We start from the raw sequence: 14,257 nt of genomic DNA, 5'->3' as shown, positions 1-14,257 counted from the left end.
GCCTTCCGTACTCTGCATACCCTCCTCTGTCTGTCCTCATCCACTTTGTTCTTTCTTGGCTCCAGCAATAGCCTCACTGTAGGTCCTCAGGCTCATAAGACACAGTCCCACGTCAGAGCTTTGCACCAATTGTTTGCTCTGCTTGGAATGCCACCTCCCCCTCTCCAAAAAACCCCCGCCCATATCTGCAGGCCTCCCTCAGCCCCTTACTCAGATGTCATCTTCTCCACGAGGGTTTTGTGGCCACCCTCTCTAAAATTGCCCACCTGTCTCTCAGCAGCCCCTTCCCTGCTTTATTTTTCTCCCTGGAGCTTATCATTATCTGACAGAGAATGTGTTTTCCTTAGTTATTTTTTTGTTATCAGTCTCCCCCCAGTGTGAAAGCAGGAATTTTTTGTTTGTTTGTTTTTTGGCCCTGAGCTAACATCTGTTGCCAATCTTCCTCTTTTTGCTTGAGGAAGATTGTCACTGAGCTAACATCTGTGCCAGTCTTCCTCTATTTTATATGTGGGACACCGCCACAGCATGGCTTGTTGAACAGTGTGTGCATCCACACCCGGCATCCAAACCCATGAACGCAGGCTGCTGAAGTGGAGCACGCGAATTTAACCACTACACCACTGGGCCAACCCCATGAAAGCAGAAATTTTTATCTGCCTTGTTCACTGCTCTCTCCCGAGCACGCAGAAGAGTTCTTGGTACCTCACAGATACCCAATAAATATCCGTTGACTGGATATATAATTGAATGTTTGGATCAAGAGAAGCAGTGGTTTATGTTTGTTTTTTGTGAGGAAGATTGGCCCTGAGCTAACATCTGGTGCCGATCATCTTCTTTTTGCTTGAGGAAGATTGTCACTGAGCTAACATCCATGCCAGTCTTCCTCTGTTTTATGTGGGATGCTGCCACAGCATGGCTTGATGAGTGGTGCTAGATCCACACCAGGGACCCAAACCAGCGAACCCCAGTCCTTTAAAGCAGAGCGCATGAACTTAACCACTGCACCACTGGGCCTGCCCCGAAGCAGTGGTTTTATATAGTATCCAGTATATGTTCTGCCTCTGTAATGGTATTTTCAGTTTAGGTACATGGACCAGTTTGAACAGTCCAGGAGATAGGGAGGGATTTAGAAAGTGTTGTATAAGGGGCTGTGGTTAAAGAAGCACCAGATGTATTGTCAGGATCAAACGGAATGATGATGGACTACTGACTGCCAGACAGGGTACTAAATGCTTTGCATCGTTTATCTCATTTACTTCTCACAACAGCAGTGGCAGGGGAAGAAACAGGATTAATGGTGGGAAATCAATTGCCCAGGGTCAGAAGGCTGCAAGAGACAGTGCCAGAAGTCACACCCTTGTTCTCTAAGGCCAGAACTCTGATGCTATGAAGTTTCCCCCTGAACAGCCTTCCCCCCAACACAGTTAGCCCCCTTCCCTCATTGTCCCACTGCCCTTCTCTCTAGTAAAAAGCAGCAGCCCTCTTGGAAGCCAAGGTTTCTCTAACTGGGACATGCTTCAGCCTCAGCAGGGTGAACAACGAGGGCCACTGCAGGTAGCAGGCAGCCTGTCAGTGGCTGAAAGAGGGGAAGAGAAAGTCTAGCAGCACTCTGCTGCTGCCCATCTGAGCTCACACCCCTTCCATCTGTGTGCGCCCCTCTCCCCTCCAACCCTGGTGGGCAGAGGTAAAGGGGATTGAATAATTCGTTCTGTGATTCATTCTGTTTAGGAAATGTTAGTCTGTAAGTTTCAATGTGTGTTCATAGATTGTTGTACACATTTGATACAGTGACTTATGGAAAAACTTCCTTTAAGAGTAGTTGAATGGGCCAGTTTATTTCTGAGAGCAGTTAATCTTTTGACAGCATGTAGGCTGAGGTTGGGGAGGTGAGAATGGACATTGATGCCTCTGTGTCTGTGTCAGCCCACTGGTACATGGTGGGGAAGAAAAGTTTAATGTCTTATGTGAGTCACAGAGAGGCAAACATGAAATAATAGCTTTGGGTAACCACATTCCTGGGAGGATCCACTCATACGAGCCTCTCATCAACTATGAGCTTGAAGAAGGAAGAGAAAAACTTTATTCACCTGAGCAGTGATACCAACTGGATGGCCCCTTCCAGCAGAAGCCTGCCTCTGAGGCAGGATCAAAGATGATGCCTCTATAGCCAAAATACCTGTGAATACATTTTGCATATTTTGGATTGAGAAGTAAATATATAGTATGTGGCTTTTATTTTCCTTTTAATATTAATAGCCCAGTTAAATTTATGTCACTATGGCAAGGTTGACTCTTGGAAGGAAAATAGAGAAGAGTGTGATAGGCTGACTGTAATTGTGGCACAAGTTTTTCTGGGAAATCATTGCCAGGAATTGTCAGGATGTCTCCGGAAGGAACTAGGAGAGTAACGTGATGCATTGATTTTGTATTGCTGTATGACAAATGACCCCAAAATTTAGTTGATTAAAATAGCAGCTATTTTATTTGCCTGCAATTCTGTGAGTCAAAAAATTTGAAATGAGTTTTTAGTTGGGAAGTTCTCATGCTCGTCTCACCTGCGGTCAGTCATAAGGCAATAGTCATCTGGTGGCTGGAATGTGGCCAGTCTTCTAAAATGGCTCACTGACATCAATCGGGGTTGGCTGCCAGCTGAGCAGCATCTGTCTTAGGTTTTCCTGAGCTTCTTCATGTGGTACCTAGGTTCCAAAAACAGCAAGAGAGAGGAAACCCAATTTGCAAGTGCTTTTCAAGCCTCTGCTTTTGTAACATTTACTAATGTCCCATTGGCCACATCAGGTCATATAGCCAAGCCCAGAGTCATTATGGGAAGCAATCACAAAAAGGCCTGGATATAGAGAGACATGTTTTATTGGGGGGATCTTTCCAGTAACAATTTACTGGAGGTGGGTATTTGAGAGTAAGAGTGAAGTAGATTCAGCTTCATGCGTTGTGATTCTGTAGTTATCTTCCCAGGGATTTTGTCATATGGGATGAAGCTCACACAGTGTTCCACCATACCTCTAACTCAGAGGAATGACACTTCCAGCAGCAATGAGCTGGGATACCCAAAACTGTCTGATCTCTTTTTCATTTAAGAGGAGAAAATTCTTAAATGTAAATTATTTTCAGATGTTCTTAGATCATCTGCTGTTGTCTTACTTAGGGAAGTAGATATATTTTTGGTTGTGGTACCCAGGCAACTTTTCCATTTTCTCTGAGTGGGCACCCCAGAGAATCAGTGCTTCTTAAATGAGCTGAGAAACTCAAAGACTATTGGAAGTTAACTAGGGTAGATGTCCCCATCCCACATTTAATAAAAATAGAATGGAATTATGCAAGTATGTAGATAAGCTAATCATCTGACCTAATCAGCAATGCAGATTTTAAAAAGCCTTTTTAATTACTTCCTCAACTTGGCTGAAGATATGGGTAAAAAGAGTTTCCCAGCATGATGGTAGCAGATGTATTTCATAATATTTATTGAAAATATTGGAAAGAAATCACCAATTATAATGTTCCTGAAAAGTACATTGAAAGAGATACCATATTTAGCATATTTTAAACTTTCATTAAGATATAAACATAACATAATTTAGATGATCAACTCTCACACCAGTTACTTGGAATCTTTCATACAGCTAGACTTTAACTTTCAGAGCCAGATCCATATCTTCCTTGAATCGTATTAATTACCTATGAGAGCTCTAGTTCTCTTGGACAAAATGGGACCACCAGAATATTCTCTTTTCTTTAGCTATTTGTTAATATGGTATCTTGGCAAAGGGAGTCTTCACACATGATGTTTCAACAACTTTAACTGTTAAATTGTTGACATTTGCAGGCACATGTAACACCACACAATATGTGATTTGGAAGCCTAGGTAGATCTGATACTCATTTTCTTGGCTGAATTTGAGTAGTTATGAATGACTGCTAAATGAATCATTCTGTAACAGGAGTGTCCAAAAAAAGAACTGTCTATGAATTCCTGGTTGAAATGCCTACATCATTCTGTGCTACTTGAGTGCTCGTTGTTCATCTTACCTTCCATTCTGTGAGCTGCTCAATATCTTTCCAGTACACTTCATTTAATATAAGTTAGTCTGAGGCAGTTTCAGTTGCTTGCAGCCAAAATAAATCTTAAATGATATGATGTCTTCAGTGCCTGTGGAGTGAATGAATGCTTAAGTAACTCTCTGTTATCAGGTGGTTGTGGAACTGGTTGCTTTCTTCTGCAAATAGTTTCTCCAACATCTCCCATCTATTCTGTAGATATCAGATGGAAAATAGTCTTTGTCACATCATGTGTGGTACAAAGAAAACATTGAAAAACTTATTAAGTGTCACTGTATAAGTCCTGGCATTTGAGGAAGTGAATGCTGTGTTTGTAGAAGTTGTGAGTGCTGAGTCACGTGACAGTGAATTGTTTTATTTGAGGACAGGACCAGAAAACATGGATAATCCAATATATGATTTAATTTCTTTGCTACTGACTGAAACTAGAACATCATTATGCAATTGAAAGTCATAAGATGCAATGCCTTTGTGTGTCCAAACTCTCTTAAATCTCTAGATTGAGATTTCTCAACCTGGTACTGTTGATATTTTAGACTGGTTAATTCTTTGCTGTGGGGGAGTGACCGTCCTGTGTATTGTAAGATGTCTATCAGCATCCTTGGCTTCTGCCCACTAGATGTCAATAGCATTCCCCTCCCACCATGTTGTGACAAATTAGAGTGTCTGCAGGCATTGCCAAATGTCTCTTAGGGGGCACTTTTTTCCTCGGTTGAGGACCACTGCTTTCGATAATTTGAATTATTTTCTCTTTAATTCAACCAATATTTAGTAAGACTTCTGTTGTTCAAAGTATATCTTGGTATGTTTGTACTTACAGGCAGAACGTGTGTCAGATACACTAGTGCACTAAGTTCAACAGATATAAGTTCCTTCCTAACTAAGTTTAGCAAGAAATAGGTTGAAACTCTTTAGGTATAGTTGTTCTATTCATACTGTAAATATTAGGTAGAATCATAAGAATTTGTGTTCTTGTGAGTAAAACGTGGTGAAATATCAGCATTTCCCTGTGTCTCTACCTCATGTATGATGCACGGTGACAAACAGTTGATTTGAGAAAAAAATGGAATTGTAAATGTACCCAAATGTCATTGTAACCATGATTTTAAGTGAATTTTGCTTTCCTTTGTGGGCAGTGGTGGTTTTAGAAATCTTACGTAGGCAGGTTTGAGGAGTCCCATTCTGGTTGGAGCTCACTGGGGTTGAAGTCGTGTATTTTAACAATGCAATTGTATAGCTAGTGCAGAACTTTTCATTTAGAAGATGTGCTTATTTTGTGCTTGAGGTGAGGGTTGATGGAAATCCTAGGCAGTAGTTGCTAAAGCTGTTCATAGAGAGACGGATGTAGAAATGAAATCTAACTTTTAAAAATATGTGTTAACATGTTAAATGTTGATGGTCATCCTCTCATTTGAAAGGATCTGTTCATCTCGATCAACAGGGGTTAGATCATTGGGCTGTTTCTTGCTTTGGCAAGTTCACAGTGGGTGGAGAATCATCTGGAAATGCCTTCTGGAGAAATGAAATCAAGATAGAGATGGAAAACACTTCCTAGAACATATAAACCCGTATTTAAAATGCTACTACTTTTGTCATTTTTCTACACTCATGTCTCCACGTAGAGCAATAATGAACTGCGAGACAACAGTTCACTCAAGTATAAAAAATGCCTAAAACTTCATTAGTCTTGTAAACCTTGTTCTTCTTTAAGCTTGTTGTGAGAGCTATAAGCAAATAAAATCTCCTCTCCGTCATGCTCCTACTTTCCAGGGAAAGAGCTAACGAGCAGTGAAATGGCCAGAACTCTGGCAGCAGAAGCAAGGAGAAGCCAGAGGGTTGAACAGTAACTCATGAGCTACCTAATCAGCTTCTGACCCCTCAGGAGTTGGTAATGCTGTGGATTTTGTAGTTTCTATTCTATAATCGTACCCTGAAACTGTTGAGAGCTAATGGGAGTTTTGTAAATCAGATGAACAAAGGAAAAGAGTCAGTGAGTGCTCAGTACATAAAATACGTCACTTTCACTAATTCCCAGATTTCTAGAGAATTCCATGTGTGTGATATACACAGAAGAGACATTCCATGCTTGATGTTGGTCCAGGACAAGGTTAACTTTCTGCACACTAATTTTAATTCATTATATATGCCTTTTTTCCCCAGCACAAATGGACCCTCGAGGCCTATCTCCCAGACAAAGTAAAAGTGACAGTGATGATGATGACCTGCCAAATGTGACCTTAGATAGCGTTAATGAAACTGGATCTACGGCCCTTTCCATAGCCAGAGCAGTACAAGAGTAAGTATCACATTCTCAGGATGAAATAAGAATTGCCAAGGTGTTCAATGGATAATGGAAACAACAGCTTCTCCTGTTCCCCAGACCTGTCATTCTAGCTCTGAACTGGCACACCTGCCAGCATCTTTCCATTCAGCCTTATGTTCTTTGGGAGGAGATTAGGGGAAAGTGTGGAGTGTTTTACGGAGTTGAAAATTTGTGTTTTGATTAGAAATAAGACTTCTGTGCATCTTTTTAAATACCTCCTGCCCCTTCTCCTTAACTCTGAAAAAAAAAAATCTTGTTCTTTTTGAATATCACTATCTAATTATCATCATTATTATTATTTATATAGAATAGTCAAGAGAAATAAAATATGGCGAGTGTTATTATCTTGTTTTGATAGGAAAATACAGAATTACTTTTTTGAAATTTTAAATTTGGGATATATTATGTTACCACTTTGAAAAATTTCTCCTTTTAGTTGCACCACAGAGTTTGATTTCAGCCCTTGTGTGTTGAAAATAGCTGCTTTTCTGTTACTGTCAATTCTGTATCTAGAATTGAACTTAACGGCTAGTCCATGTGTATTTTTCTCTAGAATAATTTTTAGTAACGTAATCTTGAAGAAGACGAAGATTTAAATAGCTACTGTTATGCTGACACACATGTTAATTAATAGTTTACTCAAAATGATCCTGGTTACCCTCTCATTTATTAATTCCTTTTTCCCAAATATTGGTTAAGTACCTACTCTGTTCCATTCATTAGGCCTTGAAATTAAAAAAAAAATTAGTGTAACGTTTTAGAATTTAAAGCATACATGTATATGTGTGTGTATAAAATGAATGCTATCTCTGTTATATAGAAAATATGTATTTACATTATATATGTATGTGTATACACACAAATATATATGATATAGTAGATGAAACAGGATATAATGGATCTAAAATGAAATTTGGAGTCAGATCTCAATTCAGATTCATATTCCAGCTCCTAATAGCGATGTGACTTTTGGCGAGTTAGTTAACGACTGAGATGTTTCTTCATGTATAATAAGAAAATCAGAATATTTACCTTACAAGACTATTGTGAGGCTGTGATATAGTTACAATGTGAAAGAAACAAGTCACAGAGTTTTGGCACGTAGAAGGCTTCGGCTTCGATTAATGGTGGATGAGTAGCAGTATAGTGGTAGCAGTAATGGTGTGTCTTACAAGTTTATGATAACTCGGAAGTACAGATGTTGCAACTGTCATTATTCTGATTTTACAGATGAAGATACTGAGGATCAGAGAAGTTAAATAACTTGTTCAAAGTCATATAGTAAATGGTAACAAGACAAAATTTTGGACTTCCAACTCCAAAAACATCTTTTTCTAAGAGTGCCTATAATATCTGTTACTTCCATTTGAACACTTATAAAAACATTTTTTTCTCTCATTTGCTGAAATAACTGGTTGTAGTAAATTAGTTTCTGCAAAGTAAATGTTCACTTGAACCAGGATAGGCATTGATCAAAGGAGTTGCTAGAATTGTATTTAAGGTGGTAGCATGCCGAGTCACTTCCTGGCTAATTGAGTGATCAGCAGAGTGATGCTGGTTCTGTGTGAGCTAAACCTTAAGATTCAGGAATCCATTTTCTCATCTGTAAAATTAGATGACAAGTTTTAATTCTGAGGTTGGTACTAAGTTTCATAGACATTTTAATAACGTTGTTTTCCTGTATCATTATAATACATATGTAATTTGTGTGTGTGTGTGTGCTTAGAGATATGTATATCTTTTAATTCAAACTTTAAAGTTTGGAACTGTGATTACTAAAATCTAAATTATGCTTACTCCATTTGAGGCTCATATAGCAAATAATGATACTAACTTCCTAAGTATTACCATTTTTGGACTTTTAATATTATGTGCTTATGATATCATAGTGTATTTTAATGTGAAACTTTTAATAGCAACCTCAGAAACTAGATCTTTATTTTCAACATAATCTCTCTGAATTGCTTTGTGAAAACATTTTCAAGCCACAATATTTTGTATAACTGTGCATCTGCCTGCCCTTATTACTATTACAAAAGTTGCATGTGTATCTAGGGAAATGCCAGATCCATTATTCATGTAAGTGTTTTCATTAAACGATTAGTAGAGAATACTGAGCTGTCACCTGGGAAGCCCTTGAATGCCAGGACCCATCAATAGTTAATTAACCATCATTCAAGAAGGAGTATGTGTGTGTAAACACTGGGAAGTGCTAAGATACTGTTAGGTGAAGCAAAAAGAATGTTCTACAGAGATAGACCTTTTAAATATAGATACGTTTCAAAACTTGCAATAATATATTGAGGAAAATTTTATTCTGGGACAAATAAATATATAATTCTTTTTAAAGAATTAAAAAAACATCTGTACTTAGGTTTACCCAAAGTTAACTTCCAGTGTGTACAATTGTGAACATGTCTATCTGCGCTTCTCTTAGTTTCTCTTTGGTTCTTTAGTACATATCACTGTTTCACTGTTAATTTCTCTTTTCTCTTTTTCCTGTTTGCCTTTGGATCTTGATGCCTTCTATTAATTAAAAGGCTGTCAAAAAACCCACAAACATTCCTGTATAATATGATCAATAAAATAATGTACTAAATAGTAAAAGACTAAAACATCAGCTTGGCTTGTAAAAGATGAGAGGAGTTCAAAAAGCATTTGTGGATCTATTTCCCACACTTGCAGAACTTTCCCAAGAATTGGGTTGAGAAGGATGTCTGCAGGTAGAGGGGTGACATGTGCAATAGAGGTAACACATTTTAAAAGCCCTGGGCAACCAGTTCACATTTGCTTTCCAATTAAAGACATAAGGAGTCATGGTCCAGGAAGAAGTCACAGGCTTGCCTCTTATTTCATTGGCCACCGGTGGAGTGTAGGAAGAGAAGGGGAAAGATGGGAAAGGACAAGGCTATTGAGGAAGATTGACACTAGAGAGGGATGAAATTGCCTTGTGCTAGGCCAGCCCTTAAAACAAGACGCTAACCCGCTGGGTAAATATCTCTAACTGAAGCTCTTGTCTCTTTTCCCATTCAGGTTCACAGTCTTATCTCATGCCATAACCATTATAATTTGAATTTTTAATTTCATGACTTACTTTATTGCTTTTAGGATATTTACATAGCTAAACCTTAATATGCTAATAAATGGCTTCTTTTCCTAAATGTCTGGTCTTAAGCATTTTACTGGTTTTTCAAATGAACTTTTATTAAATTTTGGGTTTAAAAAATGTTTGCTTTGATTTGATATGCAGGAGTTGTTAGCCAAAATTGCATCCCACCCCACTCCCCCAAATATTCAGATATTCCTGTATTTAAATACAAAAGAACATTGCTTGCTGGCTGGAGCAGCAACCTGAGGTCACCTCAATTTATACAGATTTATGTGCTGAGGCTCCTGAACTGTGCTTGAACTGATCATGTCGGAAATTTTCACTGATTCACTTGATTTCAATTTATCAATGCAGCGTCAGTGAATTCAGATAAATTGGAAGAACAGGCCACAGAGAGAGGTCCTCAGACAGGCTCTGCCCTTGTCTTATTTCAATTGTAGAGATAACTGTCTGAGTCAGAAACCATATATTCAGTAATTCCGACAAAGCCAACTTCCAGCAATTCATAGAACATCTGTTGTGTTTTGGTCTGGTTTTTTTCCTCCACGGTAAAATAGGGTCATTACCCTTAACAACTTGACAAACATAATTATGAAATAAGTGTTTGGAAAAAAGAGGTACAGGCGCATGATTAGAGCAAATTATTGTAATTAACTCTAACCCGAGGCAAAATAATGATATTTTCTAAATAGGTAAAGTTTGGCTCTGGTTCCCAGAGCCTCTTTCTGTACCCCTTTTTCTTTTTCTCTAATTCCAAACATTCATACTCCTCGTTTGTTAATGTGAGTAGAATAATCAACTTCCTTCAAACTAAAGGGTAAATGAATAAGAATATCTGAAAGAGGGCTCTCCCCAGAGAGATTTCTATTTCACCAGGAACAAGCCTTAAATTAAAAGGATACAGATCTAGATATAATACTTTGAGTAAGAGTGAAGTAGCGAAGGGTAGAGTGGAGAGTGGGGGAAGCAGATGAAGATGTTAAGATGTACCTGTGTTTCTCAGGAGTCAGTCCTTTCAAAGTTGGTGCATGCATGTCACTGTTTAGCACATACCATATCTGAGTACTCTACCCTCTCTCACCTTGATTATAACTCTCAGAGGGAACAAAAAAAACATAAATTAGTAGCGTTAGTAGCTTTTTGCTTTAGCCAGCAGCCCTGATATTTGCATCTGTTAAAAGGGTATTCTTTTTAAGTGTTTCGTTGTCAGTTACATTTAAGCTAATTAATACACTTCACTGTCTTCCTCCTCCTGTTTTTATTATATTGCTCATGTGAAGTGCCCCTCTTCTTAAAGGAAAACAGTTTAAGGATGTCTGGAAGTGATGAGTGTTATCTTCAGTACATTTTCATTGAAATACTCTTTGAAAGAACAGATATAGTATATATCCTATTGCTTCCTTCATACTTTGTTGCTAGTTCACACATCGTGGTTCTTAATTTAGAAAATTACATTTAATGATCAAAGAAGGATTAGAAATCTTGGGTGTTTGGGTTTTTTTTTTCATTTTTCTTTTTTTCATTTTTTCATTTTTTTTTACTGACAGCCTACTTTTTGGCAGATTCTATGAAAACTCATAGTTTTCCTTTAATTTTCCCTATGATTGTGTTTTTATCTTATGTGTAAAGAAATGGAAGCCCAGAGAGGTTTCTTCTATCCCCAGAGGTCGTCCTACAGCTGATAATTTGCAGAGCTCATATTCACATCCAAGTTTATCTGACTATAAACTCATATTACTTTATGAAGGCAGCTCCTGTTTTTATGTTGTGGCTTTAAAATCTCTAAACCGTAGCTATCTAAAATTAGCAAGGGTTTTTGAGCCATGAACCTCAATAAGAATACAACTTTTATGAAAAAGTTTCATAATTTTTTCATCTTTAAATTTGTTACTTTATATGCAATCTGCTTTAGGGAGAAATAATTCTATCAAATGCCTTCTCAATATTTTTTAAAAGGCATTCTGCTTCTGTGAATCACACACAACATTATATTGAAATGTGAGAAAATAAAATAAAAATATATCATTCTTTATATAAATTTCACTATTACTATTATTTTATTTAAAGAAATTATTGCTGGGAAAAATGTGATTTCAGGTATGTTTCAGTATAAACATATGCACTGACATTCCCAAACCAGAAAAATGGACATCCCTTTTAGAATTGCTTTCTGTCAAACTATAAAAGGAAAAGTTTGTCCAAGTGTTCAAATGGCACTATGTCATCTTATTTTGCACCCTATGACTGAAAGATTTGATAGTATTTCAATCATGTCTCTTCCCTTATCTGCTGATTAGAATGAACCCAACTGAGCTGATTGTGCCCAGAGAAAAAGCTAGAGAGCTCAATATGTCAGATGATTTCAGTTTTTCCTCTTCTTTCCCAGATTCTTGTCTCATTAAAACTTATATTTTTATTTAATAAGCCTAACGTGTTTGGGATACCTTTAAATCCCCACTTCATGTCTTACCAAAGAAGTAACTTTGATTCAGATCTCAGATGGGAGTCAAGCTCTCTAGTAGTGACTATCATGGCTGATCTGGGTGCTACTGATGGGTAAGTCTGAGAGACGTTCACTCTCTTGACAGAGGAGATAAACGCTTTTAGGTCACTTTTCTTTTGAAGGAGGTCAGAAAAAGCTACTAATTTTCTGTGAATGAACACAGATAAAGCCTAAAGAGTATACTTAGTCTTCATCAGCCCAACAGCCCTGCAAGCCTAAAAAAAGACAAATTAAAAACAGTAATCACTAAATAACTCAGTCCCTGGGTATTTAATAGCAAGATGAGACTGTACAGCCATACACAGTCCCTGAGACAGTGTTGTTCCCTCTTTAAATTAAGAAAAGTGTGATCAAGTGTGGCCAATAATTTGATATTTGAATTGTTTCTTGAATTACCAAATTAAGTCACATATTCATTCGGTGAATAATTAATTCATTTCTTCAACCCTGTGTCACATGCTAGAGATATAGGGTGAATGATTGCGTGGTACCTTACCACAAGGAGCTCAGAATCAAAATATGTAAGATGAATTCAAGCACAATGGGATAAAAGCATGAAGAGCTGCAGTGAGAGAACAGAAGGAGGGCCCGTAACTGTCTGGATAGATAATACCGCATTGACATGTGGTAGGGGGGCATAGTTCATAATGACTGGTGCATAAGTGAGTGTGGTGGGGAGATGGGAGATGAGGCTGCTTGAGGAGGTAGGTAGGGACTTGATCAGGAAGGGTGAGTTTATTCTGTAGACAGTGGGGAGACATCAATAGGTTTTAAGTAGGAATAGCATGATCAACTTTGTGTTTTACAGATACCAGTCTCAAGGAAGCTGGATATGTTTGTGCAGGTTGTACACTGTACATCCCAAAAGGTGCCATGTACATCATTGTGAATATGTGGATAGGGATAGTGCTGCCTAGATGTCCACACTTCCACAGTTAGACACAGGATCTTGTGGTGTGTCTATATTATCTTTGTACATTTTACATATATATGTATCTTTGTAAATTTATCTTTCTATATATGTATGTATATATGTGCTCCCATGTCTATATATGTAAGACTTTCTGATAAGTTGAGCTACTTAGAGGGCAGGTAATATATTCTAGCCTTTCTTGTATCTCCTGGGCTAGCTAGCACAGTGCCTGACCAAGCACTTTCTTTAAACACTGGAATAGCATTGAATAAAATAGACAAAATCACTCTGATCTCAAGGTGCTTATAGTCTAGTGGTGGGGGTGGGAGGAGACAGACTATAAAAATACAGTATTTCTGAAGAAGGTAAGTACTCTGGAAGTCAGGGTAGCAGGATGTGGGTGCTAGGCAGAGTGGAGGTGGTCGACAGGGTTTACTATTTTATGTAAGGTGTTCAGGGAAGAACTCTGATAAGGTTATGTTTTGGGAGAGACCTAAAGAGGTGTGAGGTCAAGTCACAAGGATATCTAAAGAAAGAGCTTTCTGGGTAGAGGGAATAACAAGTGCGGAGACCCCAAGGCAGGAATATTCTGGAATGAATGAATGAACAAATAAAGTCACTGACCAACTAGAGAACATTAATTAGAATTCTTTAATTTTACAGAAGAAACAGAGCTCCATGGAGACCACCTAATTATTCTAGCATCACATCTCTAGGGAGAAGGAGCCAGGACTGATCTCTTTATCCACTCACACTTTCTCCTCTATGCTATGATAAAAATTATCTTTTTCTAAGGTAGTCTGCAGTTATTTAGCCAAAACAAAAAAAAAACAACCAACCTGAATTGAATTGAATTTCTTCTTCTGATATACTATAAACATTTTTTTAGCTTTCCTATTCACTTGGAAGTTATTGGTTTAAGTGGGTGTTGACTTGTTTTTCAAACTGTCATGCCTCATTCTCGTGTGAGTTTATTACTTCTTGGTGATCAATTTAAAAATAGATAGAAATCAGACTTTTTAAAGCCAAGCTTTTTGTTTTATTTTTATTTTTTAAGTAGGGCGTTCCAAAGTTACATCATGGATAGAATTGATGAGCCACTTTTACCTGAGAGTGGCTACTTAGTTTTGCTACTTTTATGTTTAACACATTTTTTAGCATTGGTAATTTCTAAGATAAATCATAATCTAAAATATAATGGTATTTCATATGGTCATACAGTCTACTCCAAACTGATTGCAAGTATTAATTTGCTTTCAATTACTTGATCTCCATGTGAGATCCTCATGCAGCCTTTTTTCTTGCTGTGTGTTCCACCTATAATCACATTGCAAA

The 14,257-nt window shown here is 37.7% G+C and overlaps 1 protein-coding gene across 7 annotated transcripts in view; it reads left to right on the top strand.

The window, feature by feature from the left end:
- Positions 1–14,257, top strand: part of KLF12 (KLF transcription factor 12) — a 585,204-nt gene that overhangs the window by 470,353 nt on the left and 100,594 nt on the right. For all 7 annotated transcript variants that reach the window (XM_070239860.1, XM_001496646.6, XM_070239863.1 and 4 more), the window contains one exon: positions 6,235–6,370. In XM_070239860.1, the coding sequence (XP_070095961.1) occupies positions 6,235–6,370 (136 nt within the window). The remainder of the gene's footprint in view (positions 1–6,234; positions 6,371–14,257) is intronic.

This window comes from Equus caballus, chromosome 17 (assembly GCF_041296265.1).
Source record: "Equus caballus isolate H_3958 breed thoroughbred chromosome 17, TB-T2T, whole genome shotgun sequence".
Lineage (NCBI taxonomy): Eukaryota > Metazoa > Chordata > Mammalia > Perissodactyla > Equidae > Equus > Equus caballus.
This window is presented reverse-complemented; position numbering and strand designations above follow the sequence as displayed.